Source organism: Marmota marmota, unplaced genomic scaffold, assembly GCF_001458135.2.
Source record: "Marmota marmota marmota unplaced genomic scaffold, marMar, whole genome shotgun sequence".
Taxonomy (NCBI): domain Eukaryota; kingdom Metazoa; phylum Chordata; class Mammalia; order Rodentia; family Sciuridae; genus Marmota; species Marmota marmota.
The window spans coordinates 2,658,681-2,674,697 of record NW_026000164.1 but is presented as its reverse complement, the minus strand read 5'-3'; the positions used below and the strand labels follow the sequence as shown (position 1 = coordinate 2,674,697).

Below are 16,017 nucleotides of genomic sequence, written 5' to 3'. Positions count from 1 at the left end.
CTCCTCATTTATTGCCTTCGAAATAGCCGATGAACCCCCATCTTACAAAACCAAGGGGCCTTCTGCCCCCTCATCTCAGCCCCCTCCCCAAGCCCTGAATCCCCACTCCCCATCCCCCATACCTCCACCTCCCACCACATGGCCTGAAACTCTTCTTCCAAAGCATGTTTCCCCTTTGGAAAGTAGCCGAGACTGTGGAGTCCATGTTCCCTTTTCTATGAACAGATATTTCAAAATTGAGGACAGATTTGGCTCATTTTCTGAAAATTCTACTAAGTTTAGGAAGGAATTCATATGTCTGACTCAGGCCTATCACCTTACTTGGGCAGATGTTCACTATATTCTCACTTCCACCTTGACCCCAGTGAACATGCCCATATTTGGCAAGCTGATCTCCTCCATGCTGACCAGATTCTCCATACCCCAAACTCCTCACCTGGCAAGGAAAAAAACAACAGAAAAATCTGTCTCAATTAGAGTAAAACTACTGCTCATCTGTCCTAGTTCAGGAATACAAATTATTTATTTTCTCTAGTGGGGACATCACCCAGAGCACTAACAGGCTTGCCTCCCACTTCAAATGGAGGAGAATAATATGAAATCATGGTCTTGTGAGTATGAGCACCCAAAGGACAAAGGGAAAATGTAATTTTAAGGGCACAACTAGCTGGCAAATGTCCTCCCTTAAATTAAAATAGTTATCAAGAAGTTAATTAGTGCCAAGCCTAGGGGCACATACCTATAATCCCAGTGGCTCAGGAGGCTGAGTCAGGAGGATTACAAGTTCAAAGCCAGCCTCAGCAGTAGGGAGGCACAAAGCAACTCAGTGAGACCCTGTCTCTAAATAAAATACAAAAATAGGGCTGGGGATGTGGCTCGGTGTTTGAGTTCCCAAGAGTTAAATCCCTGGTCCAAAAAAAAAAAAAAAGAAGTTATTTAATATCCTCCGTTCTGAGTGAGGCCCCAGATAGAGGTCATGGAAGGAAAGGAAGAAACTGGTGACCCCTAGAGGCCCCGGGATTGGGGAGCTGTCCCATAGTCAAAGAGTCAGTTTTCTTGGCACAGGTACCCATGTTCTGTTCTCCTTCACTTGTCCTCAAACGTAATAGTAGGGGATGGCTTAATCACAGTTGAGATAAAGGAGATGCCTAATAATATTCTGCATCCAACCTGGCTTTCTTATCAACTGGGGGAAAAAACTGGTCTCTGGAGGAAACATAAACTACAGGACCACACCTTAAAAGGCTGACTTTATAAAGGAAAAAATATGGTTAAAATGCCCAATGAATGAGGTTTTGCCTCTCAGGCTCAGAAGAGCAGCTTCCCTCACTTACCTTCTGCCAGATCACTCTCTGTCCAAGTCTTGCATTGAAATGTAAATTGCAGAGGCCCGCAGGGCTTGCAGAGAACTGATTTGGGACTGAAGAAAAAAGTGTGTCACTTTTAAATCCAAGCCTCCTGTGGCTGGTTATCTTGCCACCCTGCTTTCTTAACAATATCCACTACAGCATAGGGAGGGAAAATGGAATGATCAAGTCTTCTTTACATAAGGATTTTAGTGCTGTCTCATTCTTTCACTCTAATTTTAGCCAAAAAGTAAACTCTAATAAAGATGTTTTATATGCTCCTTTACTAGAGTAATCAATGACCATGTCATTTTTTTAGAACTCTTCATTTTTTCTTAGAATTTTTTTAATTCTATATTTTCAAGCTCATGGTTTTATGATGAATTCACATTGGATCTTGTGTGCCTAGATTAAAATATTTTCCTGATCAGTCTTATTTTATCTAACTATAGAGGTTTTTACACTCTGTCTTTGTTCAGGGGCCAATTTTTAAGGGTTAGCTCTCAAATACGTTAGGAAAATTTCCTCTTACAACGGATACAAGATCTCTGTCTCCTGTCTGTTTTGTGTATGTGTGCACACCTGCGTACTGTATTGTTGTGTCTACATGTGTGCTTGTGTCCATATGTCATGTACATGGTATCAAATTTGGTATATAGATAGATGCTACATATAAAATCAAGTACTCTTAACTTCTCAAATTCCATAAGGTAATATATTTAAACATTAAATGTGTTTTTATAGATTGGTAAATGGAAAAAGGTTTTAGATTGCTTTGTATCCGTGTCTTTACTGAAACAAGATTACTGAGGGTTATGATTCTAGCTCTGCACTTCTCCCGGGTGAGCTGCAAGACCTATGGGCCTGCTTCTTGACTTCCCTCACAGGACGGCCCCCAACCACCAATCTTCACTCCAGTCTCAAATGTAGAAACCCAAATTGCCCCCTGCCTCAAGGCAGGTAGATTCATCAGCCTCTCTGGGCTTGTGGAAGGGTGAAAAAGAACAAGAAGAAGCAATTGAACTTATTGATGAAATAGACAGACTTAACCAACAAGCCAGTGAGGTGATATTGAAAGTAGAACAGAAATATAACAAACTCTGCCAACCATTTTTTTTTTCAGAAGAAGTCATAAAAATCACAGATTTGGGGGTAACAACATTTATCCACCATCCACAAGTGTCTGCACTGCTTGGGGAGGAAGATGAAGAGGCACTGCATTATTTGACCAGAGTTGAGTGACAGATTTGAAGATATCAAATCAGGTTACAGAATAGATTTTTATTTTTATGAAAATCCTTACTTCAAAAATAAAGTTCTCTCCAAAGAATTTCATCTGAAAGAGACTGGTGATCCATCTTCAAAGTCCACTGAAATTAAGTGGAAATCTGGAAAGGATTTGGTGAAATCTTCAAGCCAAATGCAGAATCAAGCCATGAGGAAGAGGCAATATGAAGAACCAGAGAGCTGCTTTACCTGACCACTCTGAGGCAGGTGCAGACGAGTTAGGAGAGGTGACCAAATCCATTGCAGCACTACTTGGTTCCTGATATGGATGATGAAGAAGGGGGAGGAGAAAAAGAAAAAGAAGAAGATGATGGTGATAAAGCAGGAGTACAAGATATTGATGCAGAAGGGAATGAGGATGAAGGTGAGGAAGATGAAGATGATGATGAAGGGGAGGAAGGAGTGGAGGAGGAAGGAGAAGAGGACCAATTGAACATTGATGGACTCCAACCTTTTTTCTTTCTTCCTTTTTTAAAATTCAGTCCCTGGGGGCAAGTTGCAGTCTTTTCCTCCCCTCCCCCCTTGTGCTCAGTTGCCCTGTTCTTGAGGTCTCTTTTCTCAAACCATGTTTCTCAACTTCTTTTGGGGGAAATACCTTGAGCAAAGTACAATGGGAAAAGAATCTCTACACCCTTCTGTTCTAAATTCATTTTTATCCCTTCCTGTCTCAAAACAAAAACCTGTATGGAATCCACAGCACCGTGCTCTGTGGGAAAGAAGCCCTTCTGTTCCCTTCTGTGCTGGACGCTGGAGGGGGCTGGGCCCTGTGGAGTGCATAGAATTCTAGCTTTTCCCTCCTTTCTCTGTATATTGGGCTCAGAGATTACACTGTGTCTCCATGTGAATATGGACAGTTAGCATTTAACAACATGTATCTTCTACTTTTTTGTTTAAAAAAAAACTTGGGGCTGGGTTTGTGGCTCAGTGGTAGAGTGCTTGCCTCACATGTGTGAAGCACTGGGTTCAATTCTCAGCACTGCATATAAATAAATGAATAAAAATTTATTATTTTTAATAAATTTAAAATTTAAAAATTATTTTTAAAATGCTAAAAATTATTTTAAAAATTTAAAAACACTTAAAAATATTGGTTAACGTTTAGCAAAGGGTGGGTTTGAGATGTTTTGATGGGATAAGTGGGCTTTGTGACAATATGGCTTCTTCTTTGGCATGTTTAACTGTGATGTTTAATGGACATACTTCCTGTTTAAGATGACACTGTTAAAATAAAATCCTCTCCTAATGATGACTTGAGCCCTGCCACTCAAGGGGAAAACCAGCAGAACTTCTGGGATCTTATTTGGAATTGACCTTCTCTCTCTCTCTCTCTCTTTTTTTTTTTTTTTTTTGTGGTGCTAGGGATTGAACCCAGGGCCTTGTGCATGTGAGGCAAGCACTCTACCAACTGAGCTATATCCCCAGCCCAAGAATTGTCCTTCTCTATTGTAATTTTGTTTATTTTTAAATTTTCTTTTTTTTTTAACTGTAAAGGAAAGATGATGCTCAGTTTTAAACATTAAAAGTGTACAAGTTGCTTTGTTACAATAAAAAAAAAACTAAATGTGTACACACATACACACACACACAAAAGATTCTATCAGGTGTAATTTATATACAAAGAGTCTGAGAGTTTTCAGTTGGGTTTCAATTAAAGTACCATAAAAACATAAAAATGTTTCATCTTATTAAAGTGGAAAAATTTGTCTAAACTCAGAAATTTTATAAGGGTTGTTTCATAATGTGAATTATGAAAAAGAATCAACAGCTAGGAAAGAGATATAAAAAGATTCTAGGTACAGAAATATATTTTAATATGGAAAATAGAAGAAAAAATTCTGGAGTGAACGTCTTTGTGTGGTAAAGTGAAAAGTTATAGAATGTCTAAGTAGGTTTGTGGAGAGAAAATGTCAAAGAGTTTGTGTGTAACTAAGTTGATTGTATATAAATAGCACAATCAGTTAAAGTTACTCAAGGTTTTCTCCTGGGTCAAATATTAATGTACTAATACAAAAAAAGTTTAATCCTCCATGGGTTGAAATAACAAAGCTTTCTTTAAACATTAATCTACTCTTATGTATCAAGATAATCTCTTGTTTCTGTTAAGTTTTATTCTTTAGAAAAACTAGTCTTGAAGGAATTAGGGTTTGTACAATTCTGGTTAAATAACAACTGTTATTTTAGAGTATTACACTACCTTACAGAGTCTAAACTTTTATTTAAAAGCTAAACTTGATTAATATAAGAACATCAGTGCAATCATGGGACTGTTAATAGCTTCTTTGTGATATCTTCAAAGTATATAAGTCTTTAACATATAAGGTTTAAAAGAGAATTTTTACCAAGCTGGTATTCTTCAAACTAAAGTTTAAAGTAAGGTTTGGGACTATAAAATTATGTTTCTTGGTTTATAACTATTATACAAACTCAATAGGTTTTTGTTCTTGTTAATTTCATTTTGTATTTTCCTTGTAAACTTTAACTGTTGTCTGTTAGTGCCTTACAGAAGTACAACTTCTAATATAACAACCTGAGCTAATTTGAGTTAATAGGCCATCACCTACAGGATGATGTATGGCTAAATCCAGTACTAATACTGACTCCAATTAAATAGAAGCTGTAAATAACATAAAGTTATAGACATTAAAGTTAAAATCCAGTACTTTTACTTTAAGACTGGTGAAACCGGCTTATTGGATGTTTAAGACCAAAACATGGAAACTAAAGGTAAGAAAGTAAAAGGGCCAAGAAAGAAAACAGCCAATATTTGGCTCTTACCCTCTGAGTCAGCTTAAACTCAGGGAACAAGGGGACTTCTCTAAGGCCTTTGCAACTCTGGGCCACATCACCTCCTGATCTGGGGATCACTGAGACCCTAGAAAACAGAAAGTTGAAACAGTGCACATGCTACAAAGAAGAGGTTTGTTGAAGAGGAAGATGTCCCTGATGTTTCCAAAGGGAGGCAACATGGTCAAGGAGACGCTGATCCATCCTGGAAAATGGCACTAAAGGAGCTAAGAGGCTACTTTCAAGTTCCCAAGAGTGACGCCCTGAGGGAATTTAGCTGACTCTTAACAATAGACAGGAGCAAGGTCAATTTGACCAGCCTGGTCTTAAACACCTAGTAAAAACAGTTATAACCAAAGTACAGCCATACTTTGGCATTTAAAAGAAAATACAATAGTTCTTTTAATGGAAATTAAGATGTACCCTTGTCAGCCCCACAGCCCTGGTGCCCCTCAAATTCTGAGGTATTTTTCCTTTGTGAGGCTCATATTTAACACTGTCTACCAAAAATCAGACTGGCCTCTGTACCTTGGCCTTCCTTACTTCTCAAATTGATGTTTTACCTAACAACCAAAGTTTGCCTATCCTGATAATGGTGCACACCAGACACAAGAGAGCCTTCAGTTTATTCCCTTACTCATAGGACTTCAGATATCCACCTGGATATCTCTGGCGCAGGAGCAGTAGGATCGCCTTCTGCTGAACAAGGTAACCTCTGCCTCTTCCTAGGGGGAAGAATGTTGCTTCTGTATCAATCAATCAGGACTGGTAAGGGATAAGGTTAAACAACTATAGGACTGATTGGAGCAGCAGAGAAGAGACCTAGCTGGTACCTGGTGGTCCTATTGGGGGATCTAAAATGACGGACTTCCTGGTTACTTCCTGCATGTCCCCCTTAATTTTCATCTTTTTCATAACAACCTTTCTTCCCTATTTTCTTAACTTTATACAGAAACAACTTCTTGACAGGGTGACCTGTTTAGGTTCAGAGGCCTCCCAAGAACACATCAAAGCTATTCTCCTCCTGCACTTGAAACTTGACCATCCTGAGCCCCACAAGGAGGAAATCACCCAAGATGACGTCAAGTTTCCCTCCCTCTACATCCCCTCCCTCTACACCCCTGTGTCTCAGGCCACAACTGCAGGAAACTTATGGGAACCCTCCCTCACCTCTGTGTTCTCTTCCATATCTCTGAAGGGGATCCCCTACTCCTTCCCCTTCAGAAGGAAGTAACTAGATATGATGACATTGCCCCAGCTCATTATACTATTTTCAGAGTCTGGAATGAAGGCTGTAGAAAATAGATTGCAGGGAACTTCCCTTATCCACAACTGTTCCCCTCCCCACAGGCCTGCCATGTGTGTAAGCAGAGGTCTGTGGCCAACTGGAGCTTTGTCATTGTAGTGGGATAAAGTAGAAACCCAGGCCTCAGCCAGAGAGAAGGCAGGAAGGGAAAATGGGGAGAGCACAGAAGGAACTCACACCTGGCCCCCACCTAGAGCTGAACTGGCTGTCCCCAGTACTAAGCCCTGGGATCTCTATCCACACCCTTTGAAGGATGTGGGAAATAACAACCCTCAGGGATAAAAGGAGAAGTACAGGCCCAGGGAACTTCCCTTACCTACAACTGTTCCCTTAACCCCCCTGCCTTCCTCAAATTTTTCCTACCTAGCCCTTGCTGTAGCCTGTCACACCATTTTCTCCTTGAAAGTGTACCCCTCCATTGCATGATAAAGCATCTCTGATCCATTGAGGTCTATCACTATTTTTATCACTATATATATAAAAATAAATAAATAAAACTTTTGGTACCAAGGGACATTTAACAACTGACTGACATCCCTAGCCCTTTATGGTATTTATTTAGAGACAGGGTCTCTCTGAGTTGCTTGGGACCTTGCTAAGTTGCTGAGGCTGACTTTCAACTCATGATTCTCCTGCCTCAGTCTCCTGAGCTGCTGAGATTACAGGCATGCACCTAGCTTATAGGCAACAATTTTGCCATTAGTTAGGTAACATTGGTTACAGGGATGTGAAAGAGTGCTTGTCTGAAAGGAGGATCTGATTTGACAGCAGGTGTGATGGCATTTGGGGGACAGGGCATGGCTTTCCAATGAAGTACAAAGTCTTCCTGCAGAGGGAAGGATATGTAAACTTTCCCTTGAGCAGTGATGTCAGCCCTGACTGACCTCTGGATGCCTTCCAAAGGGAAAACATGTGCCTATTTTCTGAAGTGATGATTTCTGCTAAACAAACCTGGTCACTGTCTTAACTGGTTGAGACTAGTTGAAATGATTTGGTTACGTGGGTGCTGCTGGGTGTTGAGTAAAAGTCACAAGGACTGAGTGCCTGCTCTAGATCCCAAGGAACCAAGGTGAAATGTAATCATTCATGATGAAATTCCAGGCCACGAAACTGACACTAATTTTGTTTATCTGATTTTCTAAGAAATGAGAAGGCTGACCCCAAATTGACCATGATCAGGATTTGGCTAGCATGATCAGGAAGTCCCCTGTATTTTAACCCTACAAGGAAAGCCACTTTGAAAGAATAAATCTGCTTTTTGTTTCCTGTTTCTGCTGTCTTCAGCCCTTTCCAGTCTATAAAGCCCACCTCCTCTGCCTCAGCCCCCAAGGGTGTCTTTAATCAGATTTTTAGAGAAGATGCCATCTAAATTCATGAATCACTAATAAAAGCCAATTAGACCTTTGAACTAGTCTTGTAATTTTGACTTTTGAAGAGGAGATATCAAATACTTGCCCAAGGTGGAGGGAAGACAAAGACTCTTTTTGATAAGAGCTTCCCCATATTTCTCTGAGAAGCAAAAAAAACTGACTTCAGTTTTATCTTTTGGTTTACACGAGTCCATCAATAAACTAAACATTCCCTCTAGGGTGTGGTGCATCAGCTTGCAGGGGACAGAGCTTCTCACTAACAATTAGAAGAGCCAGAGGCAGTGGAGAGCTGCTGAGGCCGGTGAGAGCACTGGGAGACTGACTATTCCAGAGCCCAGAGCCTGAGACAGCTGATGTCTGCAGCTGCGTGTACCCTCTGGGTACTGGCCAAGTCTGGACAGGCACATGAGGCTGAAAATCCAGATTCCGATCCCACAGAGGGCCACGGCCAGGGACAGAAAACCAGCAGGGCTCCTGGTGGAGACCAAGGAGGAATTCCAAGGACAGTCTGCTGAATCCTAAGCTTGTGTGTGGGACGAGCAGCTGAGACCTGAGTGTGAAGCCTCTGAGGAGCTGAGGAAGGTTTCAGTGGACTTGCCTAACTGAGATCAGGTTTGAGATGTGCTGGAGTTCTGGGGAGGGGACTCCCCATTAGAAACCGAGCCCTCAACCCTGCCTTGACTCACAGAGTCCTTGACTGGATCAGGGCACTGGAAAAGGGAACACTCCCAGGATTGGGATGTTCTGAGATGCCATTGTTATCCATTCTGAGATGCCAATGTTATCCAATGTCATAACATTGGATGCCTTAAAATTTTAGAAGATGCATTTGGCATCTCAGAAAAATTATTAGGTGCATGAAAAATAAAGCAAAACAAAAAGACAAACCCACAGATACCTAGATATTGAAATTACCTGACTTTGAAATAATTGTGATTGACATATTAAAGAAAGCAGGGAAAATATGGAGAACTTTACTTGAGTATAAAATATATAAAAAATATATTCAGTGGAAACTCTAGAACTGAAAAGTATGATAGACAAAGTTATGAACTCTATGGATTAGACACAAACTAAAGACAGGGTTAGTGAACTGCACACAAATCAATAGAAAACATCTGAACTGAAGCACAGAAAGAATGGAAAATACAGAAATAAGCATTAGAGAGACATGGGGCGCAGCACAGTGAATAGGTCTGCTACACTTGTATAATTAATTTCCTGGAGAAAGAGAGTGGGGCTGAAGCATATTTGAAGAGATCATATCCAAGAATACAAGTTCCCTAAAACTGATGAAAGTCATCAATTCACAGATTCAGTAAGTTCTGACTCCTAAGCAGAGTGAATACAAAGTCACTCATACAAGTGCATCATAGTAGGACCTCTGAAAACCAAGGACAAAGGTAGAAATTAAAAAAAAAAAAATTAGTTGTAGTTGGACACAATGCCTTTATTTTATTCATTTTTTATGTGGCGCTGAGGATCGAACCCAGTGCCTTGCACATGCTAGATGAGCACCCTACCGCTGAGCCACAACCCCAACCCCCAAAGGTAAAATCTTAAAAAGAGCCAGAAAGAAAGCCAGCCATGGCCTGCTAAGATGGTCAGCAGACACCAGAAACGGTGGAGCCAGAAGACAGTGAGGTCAGCACCTTCGTGTGCCCAAAGAGAGTTCACAGATGTCATTAAAATTCCCCCAAAGTTTTATGCTTTGAATAAAAGTGGTTCCTTCCAGCAATTTCTGTCTCCCCCATTTTTGGTAGGGCAATGGGCAGCACTGACATAGGAGCCCAGTAACTTTGGATCCTTAATGAAGTTTAGGCAATAAGCTTCATTTGGAAGACAGGGATAGTAGAGGCTTCTACTTTTATCTTTTAATTGTCATGAATAATATATGGTTTATAATTGTTTTCTGTACTTAAAATTAAAAAGAAAAAAGTTAATTATTCTAACATTCCAAAAAAGGTTTTTCAAAGGGTGAGTCTAGCAATGATTATTCCCTTTCTTGTTTCCATGATCTGCTTAGTTCCCATTCACCCTTTCTTAAAACCACAAGACTAATATTCTATGTCAATTTCTTTTTCATGTTAAAGTGTTAATAAAACACTGGATTTAACTTAATACTATTAACAGCATGGTTTTATTTATTCTGTCATCTCTGTCCTTACTTCCATGTCTTTCCAGAGCAAAAGCATGACCTACCCAGCCATTGAGGCAGATGTACTCAGGTACCCGGGTTAAAAATCTGGGACCAGATATGTCAAAGATTCCAACCAGCACACAGAACTTGAGGACTACACGCTTCCTGAGGCTTCTACTTGAGTCCCAAGTGAGTTGGCCAGTCCCCTTCTTAAAATCACTATGATCTTCCCCGAGATATAGCCTCCTAGCACACCATCCCTGGGAATCAGAGTAGTCTTCTTATCCAATCTTTTCATAACTTCTTCAGCTTGTGCCATCTTCTAGAATAAGTAAAGTCCTAGACTCCCAGTCAGGTGGGAACAAATCATCCTCACCATTTACTTGGTCTCTCTGTGGTTTCCATGTTCTACTTGTCCAGCAAAAATGCTGAATAACATGATTGTGACTCCAAATGGGGCAATAAAGATAGCAGGGGACCTTATACAAGAAAGCCATGGCAAAGGGCACAGGGACCACTGCACCCAGGGAGAGAGACTGGCTTCCACTCTGACTCCAACTAGGACAAGTGAGGACTTAAAATCATGGAGAAGGTGGATGAAAAATTAATAAGAGGAAACATCAGGGAAAGGGGTCCTGGTTAAACTGAGTTAGCAAGATTCTTGTTCAAGCTGAATTCCACAAGGACAGAGAAGGAGGCTCAAGGTCAGACCTAGTCGGAAAGAACTAGGTGGCCCACTGAAGTTTTGATCAAAGGAGTCTTTTTAAGGATTACCAGTGAAAGTGAAAGTCCATCAACTGAAAGTGTGAGTCATCATTCAAAGTCCCTGGAAATTCCCATTTATAACCACTCCTTAGAAATTACCATATACAAATAGGAAAGTCAAGAATGCACTTGTTTCCTTTTTTATTATGATTAAATTATCTATTTATTCTAATTTGTATTATATGATGGCAGAATGCAATTCATTTCATATTACATATATAGAGCACAATTTCTCAAGTCAGGGCTTGTACACAGGTATTTTCAAACCATTCGTGTCTTCAAACATGTACTTAGGGTAATGATGTCTAACTCATCCCACCGTCTTTCCTACCCCCATGCCCCTTCCCTTCCTCTCCCTTCCCTTCGTTCTATCTGAGGTTCCTCCATTCCTCCCATGCTCCCCCCATCGCCATTATGAGTCAGCATCCTCATATCAAAGAAAACACTCATCTTTGGTTTTTTGGGATCAGATTTTTGGGATCGGCTTACTTCACTTACACTTGTTTCCTTTTTAAATCTACTTCATCTATAAAAAATTAATTCAGCCAAGTGGAGTGGCTCTCATCTATAATCCCAGTGACTCAGGAGGATGAGGCAGGAGGGTCACAACTTCAAAGCCATCATTGGCAATTTATTGAGGCCCTGAGCAAACTTAGCAAGATGCTGTCTCAAAATAAAAAATTAAAATAGAAATAAAATGGGCTGAGGATATAGCTCAGTGGTAAAGTGCCCATGGGTTCCATCCCTGTACCAAAAAAAAAAAAAGTTCACTATATAACTTAATCCAGCACACGTATATCTTTCTGATTAAAGCAACTATAAAAAATGAACTGTCAAAGCCACCTGTTACTTTGATTTTCTAGCCAGAATTGATAATAATCAGCATTAAATTTCACTGCCATGCAGAGGGTGTTTAAGGAGTTTCTAGTTTTAGATGAGCAGAAGTGAAATAAGATATTCCTTGATTCTTTATCACCACAAAATCCATAGCAACAAAAACACAAATGTAAATCAGGATGACTTCTTCATCTCAAGAAACTGCAGTTGGAGCCAATAAATATCAATGTTTGAAGAAGACAGGTTAATAAAAATACAGTCAGAAAAATAAAAGCTGGATTACTGGGTCAAAGAGAATGTACATTGGGGTTCTGCCATGCTGATCTCCTACAAGTTTACAGATCTACCTTTCCACATGGCCTTGCCACCAAACATATACGTGACAACATAAAAAACAGACAACATATTCCTTCAACATTAAAAACTTTTGTGCTTCTAGACACCATTAAGAAGGTGAGAAGGCAATCCACTCCATCCTGAAAATATGTGCTAATCATGTATATCTTGCCTGAGATCCAGAATACATAAAGAACTCTTAAGCTCAATAATAATAATTTAAAAGCTCAGTTTTTTAAAGATGGGTAAAGAATCTAATTAGATATTTCTGCAAAGGAAATAATGGCCAATAGGCATAGGGAAAGATGCCCGACATAATTAGCCAGTAAAGAAATGCAACTGAAACCCGAGAGAGAGAGAGAGAGAGAGAGAGAGAGAGAGAGAGAGAGAGAGAGAGATTTGCACTCATTAGAATGGCTAGAATAGAAAAAGAAAGATGTTGGTGAAACCGTGGAAAAATTGGAATGCTTATGCTTTGCTGGTAAGAACACAAAATGGTACAGCTGCTATGGAAAATACCTTGGCATTTCTTCAAAAAGATTAAACACAGAGTTAGCATATGAACCACCAACTCCAATCCTAGTCATATACCCAAGAGAATTGAAAATATGTTCACACACAACTTGTGCACTAATCTTCACAGAAACACTATTCATAATAATATCCAAAGAGTGGACATTATCCAAATGTCCATGAGCTGATACATGGATAAATAAAATTCGGCATATTTGTATAATAGAATATTATTTGGCAATAAAAAGGAATAAAGTACTAACATATGAAACAATATGGATTAATCTTTAAAACATTAGGCTCAGTGAAAGAAGCCAGTTGCAAAAGACCACATATTATATGGGTTTTTTCCCCCATTAGTGGGGATTGAACGCGGGAGTGCTCTACCACCGAGTTATGGGGAGTGTTCTACCCACTGAGCTGTGTCCCTGGCCCTTTCAGTTTTTTAAGATGATCTCACTAAGTGGCTGAGGCCGGCCTTGGACTTGTGATCCTCCTACCCCAGCCTCCTGAGTAGCTGGGATTACAGGGATGGGCCACTGCACCTGGTCTATGTGATTCTATTTCTATAAAATGTTCAAACTAGGCAAATCCATGGAAACAGAAACTAAACTGAGTTAGTGGTTGCCACAGGAATCAAAGAAAAAAGGAGAGGTGAGTGGGGGGATGGGAAGTGTGCCTATGGTTGAGATTTCGTTGGGAAAGTGATAAGTGATAGCAAATGGGCACATGGTTCTTCTGGAGGTGATTAAATTCTTTAAAATTATTTTCAGCAATAGATGCACAATTGTTTGGATACACTAAAAACCACTGAATTATACAACTCGAACTGGTGAGTTGTAAGGCGTATAAATTATATCTCAACAAAACCACTTTAAAAGTGAAAATACATACTAATGTAACTATAGAGAAATCTTAAAATCATAGAAAGATGTAGATTTTGTAGTATCTTCAGAAAAGGATCAAGTTTTATTTCACAAAGTAAGTTTGTTATTTACTCAGTCTTTACAAAGTAACAAATTGACATAAACATTGTTTTTTAATATTACAAATATTTACAGATACTGTTTTCTTGGGATAACTATCTATTTCTCTCCAATGAATAAGACCTGGCAGCAGCTTGCTTTGACTGAATGCTGATCACTTTTGCTGCATAGCACACTATTCCTGAACCCGTGGCCTTATGCATAGCACACTATTCCTGAACCCGTGGCCTTAAGGGATGGCCATTTTATTTACCTCATGATTCACAGGATGTGAATCCGGTGGTCCCTTCTGGGGTCTCCCACTGTGTCTGTGGCCACTAGCAGCTGGATGACCTGGCTGAGCTGTCTTGGCATGTCTGGAAGTTGGCAGCTCTTAGCCGGGGTCCCTTGGTTTCCCCCCACGTGGTTGCTCACACTCCAGCTGACTAGCTCAGGCTTTTTCACATGGTGGTCTGCAGCAGGAGAGGGCCAGCCCCAAGGCCCCAAATCTTTGCTTCTGACCCATTTACTAATGCTGAATTGGCCACTGCAAATCAGGAGGCCAATCCAAATTCAAGAGGTGGACAAAGAGATCCCACTTCTTCATAGTGTCTGTCACAAATTCAGCGAATATTGGAAATTTTCTGGGTAATGAGTGACATTTTGCACTCTTCTTGAGTTTTCACAATATTTTGGGAACATATTGGTGCTGCTAGAAGGCTCACCTCGTAACTCCTTCTCTAAAGAGCCTCCCCCAGTCAGTCAACAGGCTGAGCAATCCACAGGTAATAACCCAAACTCCACAAAACACCACTCTTTAACAGGCACTGGAGAAACAGGCACTGCAGAAGCAGCAGGCAGGGCTTCTTCTCCAGTGCCTCTGGCTCACCATTATCATTACCTGCAGCATTGCTGGAACTAACTCTCCTTCATCCTCCACGGGGCTCANGCGGGCGCAGTGCACTTGGTTTTCGGGGAGACGGAGCCCCAACGCCCCGTGCGAGTCTGGCGGCCCGTCACGGTGCCGCGTCCCGCCCCTGCCCCGGTGCCCTCGCGACTGGCGAGCCGACCGGACTGCGCGCCGGCCCGCCCTCCACCGGCTCTCGTGCGGCTGCTAGGGACTGTCTCCTTCTACTCCTGACCTCCTGGGAGGAGATGTGTGCGTGTGCGTGTGCGCGTGTGTGCGCGTGTCTACACGCTCAGCTCGGAGGGGGCTCCCGGCCGGCTGGCTCCTCTGCAGCGAGGAAGTGAAAGTGAAAGGACCGGCGGATAGCAGTTCCAGTTTCGGTTTGAAGCAGTGATAGTGGAGGATTTCGTGTCTTGGTTGTGATGGGGAACACTGTGTGCATGCGTAAGACTGAAGTTCTCCAGCTGAAGTCGAAAACTTGCTGATTAGACTTTTTCCCCTTTTGATTTGATTTCATGTATGTGTCATAGCTTGTTTTGTTTCTGTAACTGAAGTTTTGTTAGTTTCCAGACAGTGGCTTAATTTAAAAAAAAAAATGTGGTGTAGAGACCCGGAGCTCTTGATCTGCTCCCTGGAGTGGGACACAGGTTAGGTTTGTGACATCCTTTGGCCCTTTTGTCAGGTAGTGGCTTGGTTAAGGCCAATGAGTGCTGTACAAATAACTGGTTTCCAGTAAGCAGCCCATGAAAGTTATCCCCGCACCCTGTGTGATTTCTAATTCAGGATTTCTGAAGATTTATGAGTAGTACATAAATGGGTGTGTGTGTGTGTGTGTGTGTGTGTGTGTATGTATGTGTGTATAAGCATTGAACCCAGAGGCGCTTAACCACTGAACCACATCCCCAGCCCTTTTTAATTTTTATTTTAAGGCAGGGTTTCCCTTAGTTGCTTAGAGTCTAATTTGCTGAGGCTGGCCTTGGACTTGAGATCCGCCTGCCTCAGCCTCCAGAGCCCCCAGGATGTCAGGTGTGCATCACTGTGCCCAGCTATAAAGAGGTCTTTTAAGTTATTTGCATTTGAAAAGCTAAGGCTACTAAGTCCTACTCTGCTTTGCTGTGAGAAGTAGTTTGTTAATACTTGAAAATATAGAATTCTTTCCTGGGTTACCCCATATATATATATATATGTATATATATATATATATATATATATATGCACACACACATATATATATACATATACATACATACACAGAACCCTCTCTGTTTTTAAAAATATTTGTTAATGGAATACATTTAAACTAATACACTCGATTCAAAAACCAGGTGAACTAGGTTTGGAAGAATGAAATACCAGCCCTCAATTAAAAAAAAAATGTTGCTTATCTAGGTTATAATTTGTATATATATATATGTATATATATATATATATATATATATATATATGTATATATGTGTTTTG

The 16,017-nt window shown here is 40.7% G+C and overlaps 1 protein-coding gene and 1 pseudogene across 1 annotated transcript in view; both read left to right on the top strand.

Annotated features, from left to right (window-relative positions):
* The first annotated feature begins 2,161 nt into the window (after positions 1-2,161).
* Positions 2,162-3,349, top strand: LOC107149072 (annotated as a pseudogene).
* Positions 3,350-14,598: 11,249 nt separating this feature from the next.
* Nub1 (negative regulator of ubiquitin like proteins 1) overlaps positions 14,599-16,017 on the top strand; it is a 31,919-nt gene continuing 30,500 nt past the window's right edge. Inside the window, exon 1 of the mRNA XM_015493650.2 lies at positions 14,599-15,073. Within this exon, the coding sequence (XP_015349136.1) occupies positions 15,072-15,073 (2 nt within the window). The 5' untranslated portion in view covers positions 14,599-15,071. The remainder of the gene's footprint in view (positions 15,074-16,017) is intronic.